The sequence below is a fragment of the Condylostylus longicornis genome, unplaced genomic scaffold (genome assembly GCF_029603195.1).
Source record: "Condylostylus longicornis isolate FDR11 unplaced genomic scaffold, ASM2960319v2 ptg000048l, whole genome shotgun sequence".
Classification (NCBI taxonomy): Eukaryota; Metazoa; Arthropoda; class Insecta; order Diptera; family Dolichopodidae; genus Condylostylus; species Condylostylus longicornis.
In genome coordinates, this window is record NW_026578017.1 from 18,234,209 (window position 1) to 18,252,265 (window position 18,057).

Genomic DNA, 18,057 nt, shown 5'->3' on the forward strand with positions numbered 1-18,057 from the left:
ATTTTATCTGAAAGTTTATTAGAAAAACTGATTTTCAAAAAATACATACAAAGGGTTTACTTGAAATAATCTCAAAGGTATGGTCCCCAACCAACATACATAGCTGCCAGATTATCAATATCGACAGCTTTTTGTATTACGTAGTTAACAACACCTTCACAAGATAAGGGCATATTGGCTCCTACTGTCTCGTGGTTGACCTGAAAAAAATTAGTAATTTAAAAGTTGTTTATAAAACCTAAAAATTAAAACTGACGAGTCCTTTCAGTCTTGCTTCAGTTCTTTGAACATTTATAATTGCTCCATCATCAGTCCTCTCCAAATTTCGATCGGTTTTCATTGATTTTTTATTCCAAGAAACTAAGGGATCATAAATGAATGGCTTCAAAACTGACATTAATATTGGGGTATTAGCCTTTAAAACATGCATTGTAATTTCACAGCATTTTTTAAATGGTCCCTCAGTTCCCAAAGGACCCATAGCGTCAACCATATTATGCGTCAAACGAAAAGGAACTTTTTCAGGAAATGCAAACAATTCAGCTCGATTAAATAAACAATTGAAATCGACGTGAACCGCGTCACCAGTTTGACCATCCATTAAAATATTTTCACCATGACGATCACCCAACCCCAATATGTAACCAACAATTGACATAACAGCGGTTGACTGTATAAAAGTTGTGCGTGCTTGATACCAATTATGTGGATTACTAAATCGTTCCAAAAACCATTCGTAAAATATCGGTGGATGACGCGGTAACAACTCTTTCAAAAATCTTTCACGGCGTTTTTGTATATCATTTTCTTTTTCACCAAATTTTTTCAATTCTCTTACTGACATAATACTAATTTTGCGAGATTTATAAAGTTCAATCAAAATTTGCCTGAATGGTTTTAGGTCATTCACCCATTCAATTATACCACACTCTTCATTTAGTGGCATTACAGCATACGTTCTTATACCTAAACGACGTTGGCGAGCTTTTGCATCCTGGTATAAATATTGCTTAACTATATTATTAAATTCCATCAAACGAAAATCTTTTCGTAAATCATCATTTGGTTTCAGTAACACCGTATATTCTTTTCCATCGCTTCCTATAAGGACAGTCCTCTTTGGACGTTGTAAGGAATTTAATATTACTATTTCCTCCCGTATCCCTAAAAAAAAAGGAAATAAAAAAAATGTTGAAATTTTGAATATTTAATATCTTACCGTATATATACACCAAATCATTTGGAAACGGATTAAAAGAATTCAAAGAACAATTACGTTGTCCTAAACTTGGTAAACTCATTTGTAAAAATTTTTCAAACGGTATCATGACTAATGAAAAGTCTCGTTCTCGAAAAATTTTTGGTAACAATGGGACAAGACTGCTCACTGTTGGAGTTTGACCTCTTTCAATCGGAAAATTAGTGAATTCAATAAATTTCTCAGCAAATGAATTGAAATCTTTTATTAATTTTTGCATTTGGATATTCCTCAAGCGTTTGTCGTTGAAAATGTCATGGCATCGTCTAATTCGACTCGGCAATGAAGACTTGAATACTGGTAATATCATCCAAAGGGAATGTTGCGCATATTTTTCAATCAGTCGTACTACAATGTTCTTGATTGTCTTCCAAACCGCCTCTGAAGGGTGACATATTCTACTAATTATTTGTGAAAACGCCGTAAAGTAAAGAAACAAAGGCAAAACTTGGGCTGATTGATCCATCAACTCATTAATTTTTTTTAAATATGGATTTGTTGCCTGGGAGCTGTTGCCCTGAATTCTATAGACACCACCATTATTAATGTCGTTTATATCAAACCATATACTAAGCATACGCGGCATGGATTGATACAAGAATTCACAACCATACTGTAGTGACTTTGAGTAATTATATAGTATTGACAACAATGTTCTTTGCCCATATTCACTTTGTTGTACTGATTCTTCTAAAGTTGCAAAAATTTTATCATGATATTCAGCTGTAATTAGTGCAAAAGCAATGAAAAAAAATAGAAGCTGTGATTTTTTTCAAGATAGTATACCTAGTGCAACGTAACATTTTTCTGATTTATTGTTGTTTTTAATAGATTCATTGAAGTACTTCTTATTAAGATCAGGATTAATATTCATAGATTCGGCATTATAGGAAGCTTGCAAAAATTTGGCTTCTGCGTACAACAATCTCTTGTCCACAGGTAAAGAGTCAATTCCTGATTTTTCGATTTCTAAAATTTTATCTTCAATCACCTTGAATGAATTAGGTTGATCATTTTTCATCCAAAATAGTTTTGCTTGCTCTATAAATAAGTTATCTGGATTATATTTTGCTGCGTTTAATATATTTAGGTGAGCTTGTTGATAACATCGGGCTTCGCGGTTTAATTGTACACTCCTAATCCACAATTTTCCTATTTCATTGTTAATTAGTTCCTCAAAAATGCTATAGTTTTGATTTGTTTTTAGCTTATGTTTAACTTCATTTAGTAAAATACGACGGAGGCATAAAAAGGGCTCTGTAACTTTAATTGTTGGTTGCAAAAATCCTAAACGGGCGTTCCATTCATCAAAAAAAGTGGTTAAAATTGGAATCGACTCATGTTCATATGGTATATTTAAGATCCTATCAATCAAGTAACGACATTTCTCAATATCTGTTAATAAGTGCAATTTTATTACCTGTAAAAAAATAATTATGAAACTGTATTAAAATTTGAATCTTAACTCACCTGAGAATATCCTTTATGATACGAATCACAGTCAGCCGCTCCAAATTTCATTATTTTCAAAACACTGTGACGTATGTCATCAATATTTTTTTCAAATGTATCCAAAGTAACATCATCTTTATGAAACAGAAGCAAAGCCTTACCATATAGTACATTCCAGCTTTTACTATCATCAAAAAGCGGATGTTGTAAAAGTTCTTCTAGCTCTTCAAATCTTCCCAACCGCCACAAGGGCTCTATTTGAGATTCCTTCAAGCAATCGTTATTTAGCTTAGTACTTAGCTTTTTCATTACACCTTGACTAATAAGCAAAGCCGTTTCAGGTGTATCTAAACGCAAAAAACATTCCACAAGACCATCCCAATCCGTACTGTTTAGTGCATCCAGTTCATTTGCACCTTCTTTCTCTTTGATCAGTTGTTCATAACAAGCTGCTGTTTCTTGCAATTTGTCAGTCATACTGTTAACTAGTATTTGTTCCTGTAAAGATGGCTCACTTTGTTTCAAATACATGCAACCCTCCAACGAATCCGTATCCATCAATTCTACATAAATTTTAATTAAAAAGGACAAAATTTCTTGCAAAATCTTATTATAATTTTGCGTGCAAGTTTTTTTTAAATACCATTCGCAATATTTTAAAGCTCTTGCATACTCTCCACATTCGAAATTAACTTGAGCCAATTCAAATTTGTCAAAAGAATTTATAAAATCTTTAACAGCTATATAGTTTGATTCAGTTTTATTTGAATAAACAGAATAATATTCTCGCATCCATCGTTCTAAAAAGTCAAGCAAATCGAATCCAATTTTAGCACATTTTCTACCGATGTTTTCCATATTCAAATGGTTTTCTTCATGCTCCTGAGATTTTTTAGATGTTTTCGTTAAACTTGCTACTAATTCAATGAAATCTTCACGGTTTTTAGTTTTCAAAGACGTGTTGATTGGTTGCTTATTTAGCACGTTTTTAAAAACGCAATTCAACTCCTCAAATATATGATCGCGATTTTGTTGATTTCTGTTTTGTAGTCCATGTAATATTACATAAGGTAAAAATGCATCTAAAATATTTATATCTCGCCTTAAACTTGGAAGAAGAGAATTTAATAAATGTTTGGTATCCATATCTTCAATGGAATGAACAATATTTGTTGCCCAACTGAAAGCCCAAAGAATATAGGTTTTCGCACATTCACTTCCAAAAATTGGATGAGTTTGAGCGTTCTCTACTTTTTGCATTCCTAAAAAAATAAGAAAAAGTTTATAACAGTACAACATGAAGAAACCAAAAAAATTAAGTACCAGTATAACAAGATGTTAAAAGCGGCTCCATAATCTGTCTCATTCTTTCTGGAATGGCATTCCACACCTCCATTTTATTTTTTCGTTTTGGGCAAACACCAAATGTTCTTAAAATTTCTTGTATTCCCAATGAAAAGTTATCCACATAATGTGTATCCTTTTGAAATTGGTATGCCTTACACAATTCTTTCAAAGCCATAATTGCAAAAGCATCCGAATGTATTGATAGCGGAAATATTCTTTCTTGTGCAGAATAATTTGGCCTCATTAAGCCAGGCTCGATTGCACCTAGCTCACCGATACATTTTGAAGAGATTAATTTCAAATTTGAATCAGAATGCTTACACCCAACCATTAAATTTCCTAAAACATTTTCTAAGATTGGATTTATAAAATTTTGTCCCAATATCATTTTATTAAGTTCACGACGATTTTCTGAAAACACCTCCTTTAAATATTTTAAGCCATAAACACGTATAATAACATTTTCATGTGTTACTTGTTTTAAATAAAATTCAATTTTATCCTGCAAATTATTTGTCCTTAACTTTTTCTCTGTACGTTGAGTAACAAATAATCGAATATTTTGTGAAACATTCAATTTACTTATAAAAAACAAATCAGCTATGTATGTACTAAGAAGGTTACCATTTTCAATTATTAAAAAATTATAAATTGAGTTAATTTGTTCTTGATTTGTATTCAAAAGAGGCTCCAATGAAGCAACAATTCGACTTAAAGATGGTCCCAAAGTTGCAACATCTACATTATTAATAAAAATTTTCCAAATTTCTATACATATTTTTCTTAGATATGGATCTTTTAAGGTCAATGTTGTGCTTAACATAGCTAAAATTTTGAAATGAAATTGCGTAACGTATTTTGTTCCCAAAAATCTCATTATTTCCCCAAGACTGAGTAAAATTTCTGGTTTTAAATCTTTTTGAAAATCACAACCCATTAAATACATTTCAAAATAATTTAAAACTCCTAAGAATCCTTCTGCCAAAAAATTCGTAATGTCTGCTACATTTCCTTGAGTTAATGTTGATTGGGAGGAAATGCTGTTTGGATTTCCTTCTTTTAATATCAAACAACGAAATGTTTCCATTACAACTTTTGGATTTCTGTGATAATAGATAAGCATTTTGGCAACAGTTTTCTACAAAAGTTTTTATAAATTAACATTAAATTACTACAAACATAAGAAAAAGTTACCTTATTCTCTGGACTAATTAAGCTAAAAAAGTCTGAATTTGTTTTTTTCATTATGTAATCAAGACAACCTTTAAAATAATTTGATTTTTCTCTGATAAAATGTTCTAAATAAAACGTTAAAAATGCACTTTTTAATAGATCTTGGACTGTAATTTTTGCATATAGAGCAGCTTCTTCTAGCAATTTTTCGCATTCTTCATTTATAATCACTTGAGGTAATATCATTGTAATAAACAAATCTTGATGTCGAAGAATAAATTCACGCGAACCTTTGTAGCCAAATAAGTAGGATACCTATTCAAATTGTAATTAATAATTTAATTTTTTAGATTTTTATCAAACAAATCAAATAGAAATACTGATATAATTTTCGAATAAAAATAAATGTTAAAGACAATATGTTTATATATACATATCTACAATATGTTATATGTATAATTTTTCATCTTTTTAGCTATTCTCATTAAATTTAATCAGTTTTTGTTTTAAAGGTATTATTGAAATAGTTTCTGGTATTATGGTTGAATTCTACATTCTTACTTTACCAACGAACTTCATTGAATAGATATTGAAATAAAATCATAGACGGAATTATAAAAAAAAACTTTCTTTTTCAAAAAAAGATAAACTTTGATAGAGGATATGAATCACTTATATTCTGTTAGTCGTCCCTTTTGAGAATATTATATTTCGAAATTTATTTTATTCAGAAAATTACAAAATTTTTTGAAAATACAATTAACAGAACAGATTTCATCAAAAAATAATAAGGAATTATTACTTAGGATCAACTATGTTTTCAGTTTTTTTTTTTTTTGGTTAATCTAAACCTTAATATATCGACCAGTTGATAAAATACAAGTAAGATCTAAATAAACACTAAAACAAATGCTTCAAAATAAAACTAATATTTTATGCAATAATATGAAATTAATTAGCGTGCTTGAAATAAAACTTACATATTCTAAAGATTTTGTTAACCGTATCCCGTGGCATAGATAAATCGCATTACACAAGTTGGCTATTAATTGTAAAATTTCTCTTTGATACCAATTCAAAATATTATTTGTTGTGATATTGTTTTCCGAGCACACATTATGAGCCAATTCAATTGCCAAGTACGGAACATGCGATTCATATCTTATTAAAAACATTATACATAATTTGATAACATAATAAATTTGCTTTTCGGGTAAACCATTACACAATGCATATTTTGTTAAAATATTTATTATTTCTTTCTGTTCATCAAAATCATTTTTTTCTAAACACATTTTTACCATATTTAGTAAATCACCAATATATCTTAATAAAAGTTCATCTTTCACATCTTTTTCATATTGCAATGTTAAAATACAAATTTTTGGTAGAAAATAAGTCCAATTATTCAAAATTCTGGATGATTTTGAAAAATCGCAATGATTGATTATATTAACGAAGGTTGTGTTACAAACATTTTCTTCAGTAATAACTAAATCACAAAATTTTATCAATTCATTTCCTTTTAAAATAGGTTGGTTATATACTGGGATGTTGTGAATTTCTAAAATTCCATGATATTTGTTACACCAAAATTTTAAAATAGAAATTATATCAGCATGCTTCGAACATTTTTCATTAGTATCGTAGTTTGAACACTTTGTGCATATTATTTTATAGGATATTTCATTTTTCGAAAATATAGAAATTATATAAATACCTCCTTTAGTATCCCAAATAACGTTGTCATTATTATTATCATAATTAAAATAACAAATTAAATCATTTAAATTATTAAGTAACAAATCTGGTTTTTTTAAATAAAAGTTTATTTGTTGAAAAATCTTTTGTTCGAAAATTTGTGGCTTTATTGCTCCATTTAACAAAAATTTAAATATTCTAGATAATATGCATCGATGTAAATTTTGTAAATCATCACGCATAAATATCCTTTGCAGAATACGTTCAAATGATTCAAAAAAATGGTTTTGCACTGGTATGTCAAGTTGTTTCGGTTTAATATTTGATAACGATTTTATTATTAACTCATTTAAATAATCATCCCCACAAATTTTTTCAAATGGAAAATCGTTTGGAAGATTTATAATCTTATTGACATACTGAAGCAAAAAGTCCAAAATAATTTTTTTGTTATTAGGTGAAAACTGTTTAAATATGTTGTTCTGTATTAAGTTGTTTAAGAAAGTTGTAATTATTTTGAAATTGTTAATTTCAATATTCAGTTTTTTTCGTAAATTTTTTAAAAACAACATAATATGATTTTCAAATTCTTTTAAATTACTTATAAATAGCAAATTTAATTCCTGTTTTGCATTATTTTCACTAGATGATTTTGCAAATATAATTTGCTTATAATATAAATATTCAAACTGTATTAAATTTGATAGCCGCAAAATTTCACTTATATATTTTATTTTATTATTAATATCATTTTCAATGTTTTCTGGATCAAATTCGATGTATTTTTTTAAAATACTTTCTACTTTGATCCAATTTTGGCTGATTTCATTTAAGTTTATTTTATCTTGTTGCGAGCTTCGAATGTCTTTTAATACTAATGATGTGAATGTAAGAAAAAATTCAGAATGATTTTTTGCTAATGTAATCAACTCTTCCACTTGACTTTCGTTAAAACATAAGTCATAGTTTATTAACAAAATTTCTTCTAAAATGTTTATCAAAACTTTGTAAAGGTCTTTAACGATTTCGGGTAGAATATTGTTAAATGATTTTGATAACAAGATGTTAAGAATATTCCCAATGATTAATATTAACTTTTCCATCTTTACGTGGTCTTTGTTTAATTTTTTTTCTTTTACGTATGCTTGAGTTTCTTTAAAATAATTTAATGTGTTGATTAAAAGTATCTCGGCTTGTCGGTGTTCTATGCAGTCTATTTCTAAAGCCAAAGGTATTTTTAAAATCAACTTGGAAAATCCTCTCATTTGATCTTCAAAATATTTAAAAGAATTGTCCTTTTTGATCATTTTAAAAAAATATTCGGTACATATAATTTTTATGTTCCAAGAACATATATCAAATGCTTCTAAAACATTTCGCATAACTTGCATATTTTCAATAGTAAACCACATTGTACTCAATGGCATTAAATTTTGAAATATTTTAATATTACTCCCTAGTAGCGTTTCAATTTTTCTCATATTACTTTCCAGTTCATTTTCTTTAAATTCAATTTTATAATATAACGCTTGTGGTTCAAATTTCTGAATATTTTCTGCATCATTTGTGTAAAAAATTTCAAATATTTCTGGAAATTTACGAGTCCCGTATAAATTAAGCAAATTCTTTGTAAAGGATATATAAATATTCACAAATTTTGAAAATAAGGCTCTTTTTTTGCGAAAACATCCAACTAAAAATTCTGCTTGAAAGTCTATTAATTCCTCAATCGCACTGAAATTTAAAAGTAATAAAACAAATGTTAATTAAACTTTTCTTACAAAATACTTTTATTATAACTTCTGAAAAGTCTGTCTATTTATACATATGTATGTACATAATTATATAAAAAATATAATACAAAATATGGTATGCAAGTAAATACATATTGCTTTGGTTTACTTTATTTTAAAAAATAGCCTCAAACAATGTACATGCATACGTACATATATATGCATCATCATAATATTATAGTTCGTGACAATTTTTTAATTAAATTGAAATAAAATACAAATTATAAGCAGTTTTATTATCCGCATGTTGTATCAAATCTAAAAATATGAATTAAGGACATTATTATATAATCTAGAGTCTTTTTGCATGACGTTATGGTTTCATTTCAAAGAATCGAATTCAATGCACTTCATTTCCCTTATAAAATATGTAAATGTATTCAATTTTCTTTCTAATATTTCATAAAACAGGGCTGATTTGTTTAAAGCTATCTGCAATAAGATGAATTGCCGAGAAATGTAAAAAACCTAATTCAATTATTATTCTTTTTCAGAAATTCTACGGGACGTAATAATATTATGGATAATAATATGTACTAAACAGTGGATGTGTCTTTTCCGAATGAATATTGTCTTTGATTCACATAAAACTTATGCAAAACTACATCAGAATTCTGATTTATTCTATCATACAAAACTTGATTGAGTGAAAATATATAATTCAATACTATATTTATAAAGCATTCTATTATATATCATACTATTTTTATAAAGCTTTAACAAATAACAAATGGTGTAACAAATATCATGGAATTTTTTTAACTTTAACTTAGTTTATTAAAATTTTGTTGCTTCCGAAATGTGCTTCGTAACTTTCATAAAAAATTCTTCCTCTATCATTTTATCAAGTAAATTTTCATTACCATCTTTATCGTACAGTTCAACAAATAAACTATCAGCATTACTAATAATTTTAACAACATAGGTTTTATTCAAAAAATTGCTTCGAAGATGATGTAACAAGTCTTCCGCCTTTCCAGGCTTAACTTTAACATTAGCAAATGTAAAGTGCTCGGCCTGACATGGTATAACTTCATATTTTTTATCCCATTTTCTCAAATCATTAAGATGAACTATTTCAATATTGCCATAGTCCAAATATATAACCACAAAGTAGTTATTATCCCGGTTTTGAATTACTTTGGCTCTATAAAAAAATCCGTCAGTATATTTAGCAAAAACCAACTCAAATAAAATGGGTGTTGAATCATAAGGTTCGCATTTTGCCATTTCTTCGTGAGAATTCCACTTTCTAGTTAGTTCACCAATAGAAGGTTCGGGATAGCATGAATCAAATTTTTGGACCTGACCAAAAAATGTGGTGCAACATTCGATTGCCGTGGGTATAATCATAATAAAAGAACCAATTTCCGGAATTTCTAATGGCAGTATTTTTTCTGATACAATTTTTTTATTTTGTCTCCATTTACTTAATGATTGCACGTCATTAAATAGATGTTCATCTTGAGCTACAAATTTACGTGTTGACGCAGTATCCTTAGTGTCGTATCCTCTAATCGATTTTAAAGTATTTGAGTTATTGAATGGTTCTTCGCACAAAATTGCTTTCTCATAATCAGTAAGTTGGGAAGAGTTTGACAGTAAATCCAGTTGACTAAAATATTTCATCATGCAATTTTCTGAAGAAAGTATAATTTCAGATATGTTAATGGAATTTTCTGCAAGAATTTCACCAAATTGTGCATCCGTACAAGTTGGCGTTAGTATATTCAAGTCTTGCATTTCAGCTTGAGTTAAAATACTGGAGAAGGGATTATGATATTCCTCTAAATCTATATACCAACAGTCATCTTCTTTATTTACTATTTTAAAGTTGTATTTAATTGTTGGATCTACCATATTTTCATAAAAATGTTCTTTTGTCGATTTTGAATTGTCAGAAAATATGCTAAGTTTGCAAAAAAGTGCCAAAGATGGATGGTGTTTCAAATCACGAGGCAAATCAAGAAATGAAGTGTTATTTCTTTCAACTTCAATTTCTATGCCATAATCTAAAAGGAAACAATTCATATATTTTGAGTTGGATACTTCGTTTTCTCTAACAGCTCTGTAAATTATTCCACAATATTTTATAGCAAATAGTTCACCAAATTTAGGAAGTCTACCCAGAGGCTTCAGATTATCATTTAAATTTCTTAATAAATTGAAGAAATATTTATAAATGTTGTAATATGATAAATCGTAAATGTAAAGCCCATCAAGTTTCAACGACTTGTTAATTATTATACATGTTCTTTTAATATTTTTGGATTCGAAATACAGTACGTCATTTTGTAAAAAGTTATATTTATAAACATAAGAATATCGTTTCTTAAATAGTTCACACAATTTATCATTTTTAACTAGTTTACCAAATATTGAATTAGAATCCATTTGCATAAAACGTACTCGTTCAACAAATTCATTAAGCAAGTTTCTTACATTATTGATACTGTTTAACAATTCATTATAAAATTTTTCATTTATATCATCCATTACAAATCGAGATATATTTCCTCCGAATTGTGCAAGTTTTTCTAAAGGTTCCTTTATTATATTGGACAACATTATTGTTTCACTTAACAGGTGTATACAAGTTTCGCTGTATTGTGATAAAGTATTATATTTCTCCATTACCTCGAAGTTTTGATGAAAAAAATTAACTTCCCTTTTCTAATATTTAGATTAAAAATTATATACCTAGTCAGTCCAATTCAAAATTTGAATTGAAAATAGAAATTTGCTAACGGGTCATTTTTTTAGAGGTGCAAAAAGTGTGTTCGACACGTAGTTATACAAGGTGCGTTCTCTGCTACATTTAAGTGACACTAAGGTGAATTATTTATAGAGTGAATAATGTCAAAATTGACATCCGAGTGTAACGTTACAACTTTTTATTAAGAATAAAGAGCATTTTTTTGTGCAAAAAACAAATGTAGGAATTCAAATAAGTAGTGTCAAAAATACTTATACGTAGTGTAGGAAAATAGTTTTTCTTCTAATAAGAAAGAGTAAAGAAAAATTTTAATTAAAAACAAACAAAATAATTCAATAATTTTGAATTTAATTTGAAATAAAAATTTTTAATTTTAAAATTCAAAATTTCAATTTATCTTAAAAATAAAATCTCTTTTCTTTTGTGTTGAAATTTCCATTTTTCCTTTGACTTTCTTAATTGAAAAAAAAATAATTTATAAACAACAACAAATCGCTTAGAATTGTTAGAAAAAAAAAAACGAAAAACTAAATAAAATTTGACTTACATGCAGCGTTCCCACTTGGATGCAATTGCATCCATTTGGATGCATTTTTTGCTTTAAATTTAACTTGGATACAAAGATACTCTAAAATTCCGAAATTGGCTACATTTCAAAATTTTGCTGAAATATGGATACATTTATTTCTCAAACACTAAATAAATGTTACAAAACTGTAAAATGCTGCTCGTACTAAAACGCGAAATTGCTTTGTTCTTGATGCATTGGCTGTACATGTTTTTTAAAATTTTTCCGTTTTAATGGTGAATTGTCTTTAGCACATAATTCAACTACTACAGAAGGCATATATGCATATGTTTTTTCTGACCTTAACTTTCACATAATAGAAGATGTATGTGATTTCTTAAAGAGTTTACTATACATAAAAAAACCAACAATAGGACGGCTTGGTATAAAAATTCTACTTTATGAATTTGGATACATTATGGATACATTTTTTCCTTGAAATTGGATACATTTTGTTTTTACCAAGTGGGAACACTGCTTACGTGAAAGTATAGACCACTCCACGAGAGCGAATTAAATTTCACCTCACTTGCTTAGTAAAGAAGTACATAATAACTTTTCTCCCGTGATGAGTTTTTTTTACCAAAAATAATAATTAAATTTTTTGACAATTTTAATTTTTTATTTTTTTTTTCAAAATGTCATTTCAACTTATAACGGTTGACGTTGTTCCAAAAATTTGTTTTGGTCAATAATTTTCTTATAAAACGCTTTTTAGCCAGCGCAATAATCTCTTAAGTTTGAGGACAGGTATCTCCATAGTTTAAAATTTTTGAAATGACCAAAAATTTTTTTTTTATGATTTCCAAATTTGCAATATTTGCCGAATGAAAATTAGTTGAAAAAGTAGAATGAAAAGTTGAATGAACGAGTAGTAAAAAATGAGTAAATTAGTAATATTATTTTTTCTTTGACTCATAAAAATAAACTTATCACTCAAAAAAAAGTAAAAGAACAGACTTAAAAGTACATACCTATTACACATATGGGTGCGCTTTGACATCTTAAATAAATAAACTTTGCTAGACATAAGAAAAATATTAAAGTTGTATGTACAATACATATGAATGGTATACAGATTCCATATGAAAATACTCTAAAAAAATGGGTAGAAGGTATTTGCGTGTTTTTATAGCATATAAAGTCATAGATTACAACTTAATCTCCGAGCATACAAAGTTATAGATTAAGGATTCCGTCAATATAAGTATGTATGTACTCACATGTGTACATGTCGAAATAATTTATGAAATATCGAAATCTTATGCAGTGAAGTTTGTAGTGTATTAAAACCTATTCTAATAATTGGATTTTAAACTTTATTTCAATTGTAGACAAATTTTGATTTTAAATAAAATTATACTAATTTAAAGTAAAAGAACTTAATATAAAAAAAATTGAAGATTAACACTGACAAGAGGGAGTGTTTAAATCAATGGTTTTTAGATACGACAGTCGATATAGTCATTTTAAAAATAAAGTTCAAAAATACCTTTGACTCTGGCTAATACTTTCGCTGTATAAAATCTGATTCATAAGCCACATATTAAAAGTTTCTTCTAACTGTATAGCATCACTATCATCAAGTGACTCCGATAACAAGCCTGGATCATCATAAATCAAATTTTCTCTTGCAACAGATATTATTTGATCAATTTGATTATTTTCGATACTACTAGATACTAAATTAAGCATAGTTTTCCACATTTCAACTCTTAATTTTCGTTCAGACATTATTAATTTAAAATAAAAAAACTAATTAAAGATCACAAAACTTTACAAATCACTCCAATATTTTCGCGGTAAGTTTTGATTTGACAGTTCATTTTAGAACAATGTAAACAAATTAAATTAGCTGAAAATTGAAAGGCAAAATTGAAAGGCATTAATTTCAATACCGTTGCACAAAAAAAATTTAAAATATCTCTTTTGGTACGTTGGTACATAATGTACAAAAGTTAAAATATATTTTTTATAAACTTTATTGATAATGAATAAATGATACATGAGAAAACTATTGATGTAATATTTAGCCTTAATTTACTTACAATTCGTATAATAGAGTAATGAATTTTCAATGTGAGTAGATTTATACATACATACATACATTACAATACAAAAAACTTATTAATTTTGAATTAAAATGTTAAAAGCCGATGATTGCAATATATCGAATCCTTTGTGCAATATGCAAACGTATCTTACTCCGCAGTCAACTAAAAATTTAGAAAATAGAACACCATTTTCATGTACTTTACTTATAATAACTACTATTTTATCATTCATCATTTGTTCTAAATTTTCGACATTTAGAGATTGTAGACGATGGTCTCCTAAAAGAACAGAATTAAAAGGTATATTTATACTTCCAGGGACATTTAAACGCATATAGTCTTGTCTACCACGAAGATCAACTCCTATAACTTTATCCGGAGTATTAATTATAAGGTCTATAAAATCTTTTGCACTTATTCTTGGGCAAATTTCATTTTGGAGTTCCGATAAACTTATGTTTGAAATATCAAATTCAGTTGGATCGTTTTGATTAATAACGTGTTTTCGCCATGAAATACTTTTAGGCGTAAAAATATACATTTTTTGTGTTTCAATAACACATGTTTCCATTACAATGTCAGGCAAATCTGAAAACAGCAAAATACATTCATTGAAACCAGAATTTAGCAAAGTTGTACGTAACTGTTTTAAAACGGAAATTCCAATAAACAGAGGATATGAATTATCACCAAGTATTAATTTATCCCATAAGTGGATTATTTTATGTAGTGGGAAAACATGTGAAAACATGGTTAAAAACCATGGTATTGCGAACAATTGCGGAATAAAATTGAAACTAATTAAATGCTTCGCCAAAACTGGTTCATGAAATACTATTAATTGCGAAAATTTTCCTAAATATTCATTTATAATAGCCGAGTTATCTTTTAGAAAAAACCAGTGTAAATATTTTGGAATAAATTTGTAAAGACTTAGAAAAGCCAACTCTTCGTTGTTAAAATTTAAGTAAAGAAAAGGTGCAGTTAAAGAATCCAAACCTTGCCAATAAACATATTGTGGGTGTGAAGTTACCCAAGCTTTTAGAAGCCGTTTAAGTTTTCTGTGTCCTTCTGGAGAAGATAGTAGTTCATCATATTGATGACATCGAGGTATATCTAATTCTATTTGTCTATCAGTAGACGTGGGCGTCACTTTGTCAATTTTTTCATAAGATCCGTCTGATATAACGTCTAATAAAGCTGCCCAAATTTTACCGCGTAGTAGAGGTGGAATATCAATTTCCGCTTCTTTTATTATAGTCTCTCTTGTAAAAGGATATCCTTTAAGTAAAGTTGAAAAAAGCATAACACGAAACAACTGATACTCCGTGTCACGTTCCTTAATAACTAACGGATATTCAGCCATTGCAGTTTTGGACTGTGATAAAAGTTTTTGCGAGTATATTGAAGGATAATAAGTGGTTGCGGCAACATTTTTTAACCTCTCAATTAAGTTATTCATTTTAAGCATTACAATGCGATTATCAAACAAATGATTTTGACTGCGATTGGGACCAGTATTTGTTCCATCTAAACAAATGACTCGAGGGACTGAAAGAATTGGAGCTTCACTTCGTATCAGTCCTTCTTTTTTAAGTTCTACTTGAACATCACCACCAGCTAATTGCCAAAGGTAATAAATTTTATCCAAAGAACCACTTAAATGCTGCAAATTTGGATTTATGTCGATTTTGTTTTGAAGTAAATCTATATTACAAAATATGTTTGAATTCAAAATTTCTTCAGCTGTTGGCCTATCCTTAACAGATATCGACAAACATCTGTTTAATAAGTCGCGAATAGCTACATTTATGTTTAAAAATTTATCAAAGCAATTATGTTCTCTTGCTATTTTTTCAAAAATATTTTTCGAGTTATTGCAAAACGAAAGTATTCTTCGCATAACGCTCGCTGGATTTAGATTGTTCCACAATTTACATCCTAGTAAAAGTTCCATTGTTATGACACCAATTGTCCATATATCACTTTTAGAGTTATTTCCTGAGCCCATCAGTCGTTCTGGAGATGTATAACGAATATTACCGAATGGAAAAGTAACATATTCTCCATTGTTGGTCATATAAAACAAACCATAATTAAATAGCTTTACGTTAAAATGCTCATCAACTAAAATATTTTTAGGTTCTAAATGTGGGCAAAGAATTCCATAGCTAGTATGCAAAAAATGTAATCCTCTACAAATTTGAAACATAATGCGTAATACTGAATAATCTTCTAATATAATACAAGACAGTTTATCTTTCAAATTTATCCCATAGTATTCCGATACTACTACAACTCGTTCATGTTTACTTCGAATGACGTCCAAATACTGACAAAGATTTTCATGTTTTATGTCCATCAACTGTTGCGCTCTCCCTAATATTGCGATTGAATTTGGCGTTAATGGCAAACCGTTTTGACCGCAAACATCCCCGGGATGAAGTTTTCCAAAAAATGTAACAGCTCCCATCTTTGACTTATCCGATGGTTTCATAACTTGTACAAATGATGTGTTACTAAAAATTCTAAATGTTAATAAAAATTTTAAACTAAATCATATTATTTTTACAAACAACCAGACGCCATTTCACCACTTACACCGCCCCTCATTACTGAAAATATATGCTAAATCGTGTTTAAAAAAAAAACAAAAATGCAGCCAATTTTTTATTTATAAAAAATTTAATGTATGTGTTTTGACGAGTACTTAGGTATGTATTATAGAAAAGGAGCCAATGTCAAAATTATCAGCTGTTTGTAGTCAATATTCAATTTCAAATCGATTCAATTTATTTCAAATCAATTTCTTATCAATAATGTTAACTTAGTATTCATTGCAGTTTGCACTTTCATTTCATTCCCGTTTATAGGTGTTTGAAAGTCATGCGACAAAAATATCGTAACAATAAGTTACGATAACTTCTGAGACATGAAAATAGGATAAAATTTGTATGAAAAATAAAGTGCCAAATTGCTGAATATTTTAATTAATATTTCTTCAGAAACTATTGTATAGACTTGGAAATTCACACAAAAAAACGTGAACATTTTACATGTGCTCGAATTTAAGGGTTAATTGTGTCATATATTGTTAGCTTCAAATGTATGCTGCCAAAAATGCGACTTTTACAAATTTAGAGAAGCAAAAGATTGCGTATACCTGGTACAGTAGATTCACAGTATGAGGTAGTGACATAGAAGTAAAGTAATTTATAAAGAAAAAGAGGTGTATGCATACTGATCACTTTATGAAATATAATCATTGCCGAATTATAGGAAATATGTTTTAAATTTATTAAGATTGAAATGAAAATAAAAAATTTAAAAATAATTTATTTATTTTATTTATTAATAATAATTATTAATTACAAATGCTTAACACTAAAAATTTAAAATATTTTCATACAAAAGTACATATTTACCTCTCCACATCTTAAAGCAACAAATGAAATTTTCGTGTCGGCTTTTTTGCCTCACACACAATATTACATCCCAAACACTTCAAATAATGTTCACCCATTATTATAAAAAAAATTTTTTTTTTCACAACTACTTAAAATTTTTTTTAATATTATAGGTACGTCTTTTTAAAATTTATTTTTATTATTTTTCATATAAATTATAATAATTTTTTTTAAACACTTCTTTTCCGCTTTGCTTTTATAATATGAATACACATTTTTTGCCACCTTGTACTGGAATGAATTACAGAAATTATTGTGTCGCTTTTAAAATTCTTAATATTTTTCCCTATACTTTATATAGGAACAAATAATAAAGTGTCGCCTTTCAAAATTGCATTATAAAAAAACAGGTTGACATCTATCGCGTACTCTTTCCCTTTCCCAAAAATTCTTATGTGTATAAAAATGAAAATAAGAAGGTATACAGCTTAACTCTTTTAACTAAGGGAATTTTTTGTATACAAATATTGGTGAGTGATTGCATTAGTGTGATGTAAACGGAGAGTCGAACTACTTGTTAGTAGATAT

The 18,057-nt window shown here is 28.1% G+C and overlaps 3 protein-coding genes across 6 annotated transcripts; all 3 read right to left on the reverse strand.

Annotated features, from left to right (window-relative positions):
• Window positions 1-26: 26 nt before the first annotated feature.
• Window positions 27-13,789, reverse strand: LOC129611127 (serine/threonine-protein kinase ATR). The gene is made up of 12 exons (XM_055524092.1): window positions 13,501-13,789; window positions 8,259-8,665; window positions 7,728-8,201; window positions 6,532-6,722; window positions 6,211-6,474; window positions 5,252-5,545; window positions 4,034-5,195; window positions 2,729-3,972; window positions 2,045-2,678; window positions 1,220-1,981; window positions 257-1,164; window positions 27-200 (listed from the first exon to the last, which is right to left on the reverse strand). The coding sequence occupies exons 1-12, from the start codon at window positions 13,740-13,742 to the stop codon at window positions 72-74; spliced, it is 6,711 nt and encodes a 2,236-aa protein (XP_055380067.1). The 5' UTR covers window positions 13,743-13,789; the 3' UTR covers window positions 27-71.
• LOC129610813 (uncharacterized) lies at window positions 8,698-11,529 on the reverse strand. Of its 2 annotated transcripts, none has more exons than XM_055523557.1 (2): window positions 11,425-11,529; window positions 8,698-11,326 (listed from the first exon to the last, which is right to left on the reverse strand). In XM_055523557.1, exon 2 carries the CDS (start codon window positions 11,290-11,292, stop codon window positions 9,502-9,504), a length of 1,791 nt encoding a protein of 596 aa, XP_055379532.1. In that variant the 5' UTR covers window positions 11,293-11,326; window positions 11,425-11,529; the 3' UTR covers window positions 8,698-9,501. The 2 variants fall into 2 exon arrangements, with proteins under 2 accessions (XP_055379532.1, XP_055379531.1); XM_055523556.1 differs by having other exon boundaries at window positions 8,698-11,361; window positions 11,425-11,511.
• A 194-nt stretch (window positions 13,790-13,983) lies between the features above and the next one.
• Window positions 13,984-17,048, reverse strand: LOC129610811 (TBC domain-containing protein kinase-like protein). 3 transcript variants are annotated; one of them, XM_055523554.1, is made up of 3 exons: window positions 16,773-17,048; window positions 16,635-16,690; window positions 13,984-16,581 (listed from the first exon to the last, which is right to left on the reverse strand). In XM_055523554.1, the coding sequence occupies exons 2-3, from the start codon at window positions 16,673-16,675 to the stop codon at window positions 14,136-14,138; spliced, it is 2,487 nt and encodes an 828-aa protein (XP_055379529.1). In that variant the 5' UTR covers window positions 16,676-16,690; window positions 16,773-17,048; the 3' UTR covers window positions 13,984-14,135. The 3 variants fall into 3 exon arrangements, with proteins under 3 accessions (XP_055379529.1, XP_055379528.1, XP_055379530.1); XM_055523553.1 differs by lacking the exon at window positions 16,773-17,048 and having other exon boundaries at window positions 16,635-16,764; XM_055523555.1 differs by lacking the exon at window positions 16,773-17,048 and having other exon boundaries at window positions 16,639-16,695.
• Between the last annotated feature and the right edge of the window lie 1,009 nt (window positions 17,049-18,057).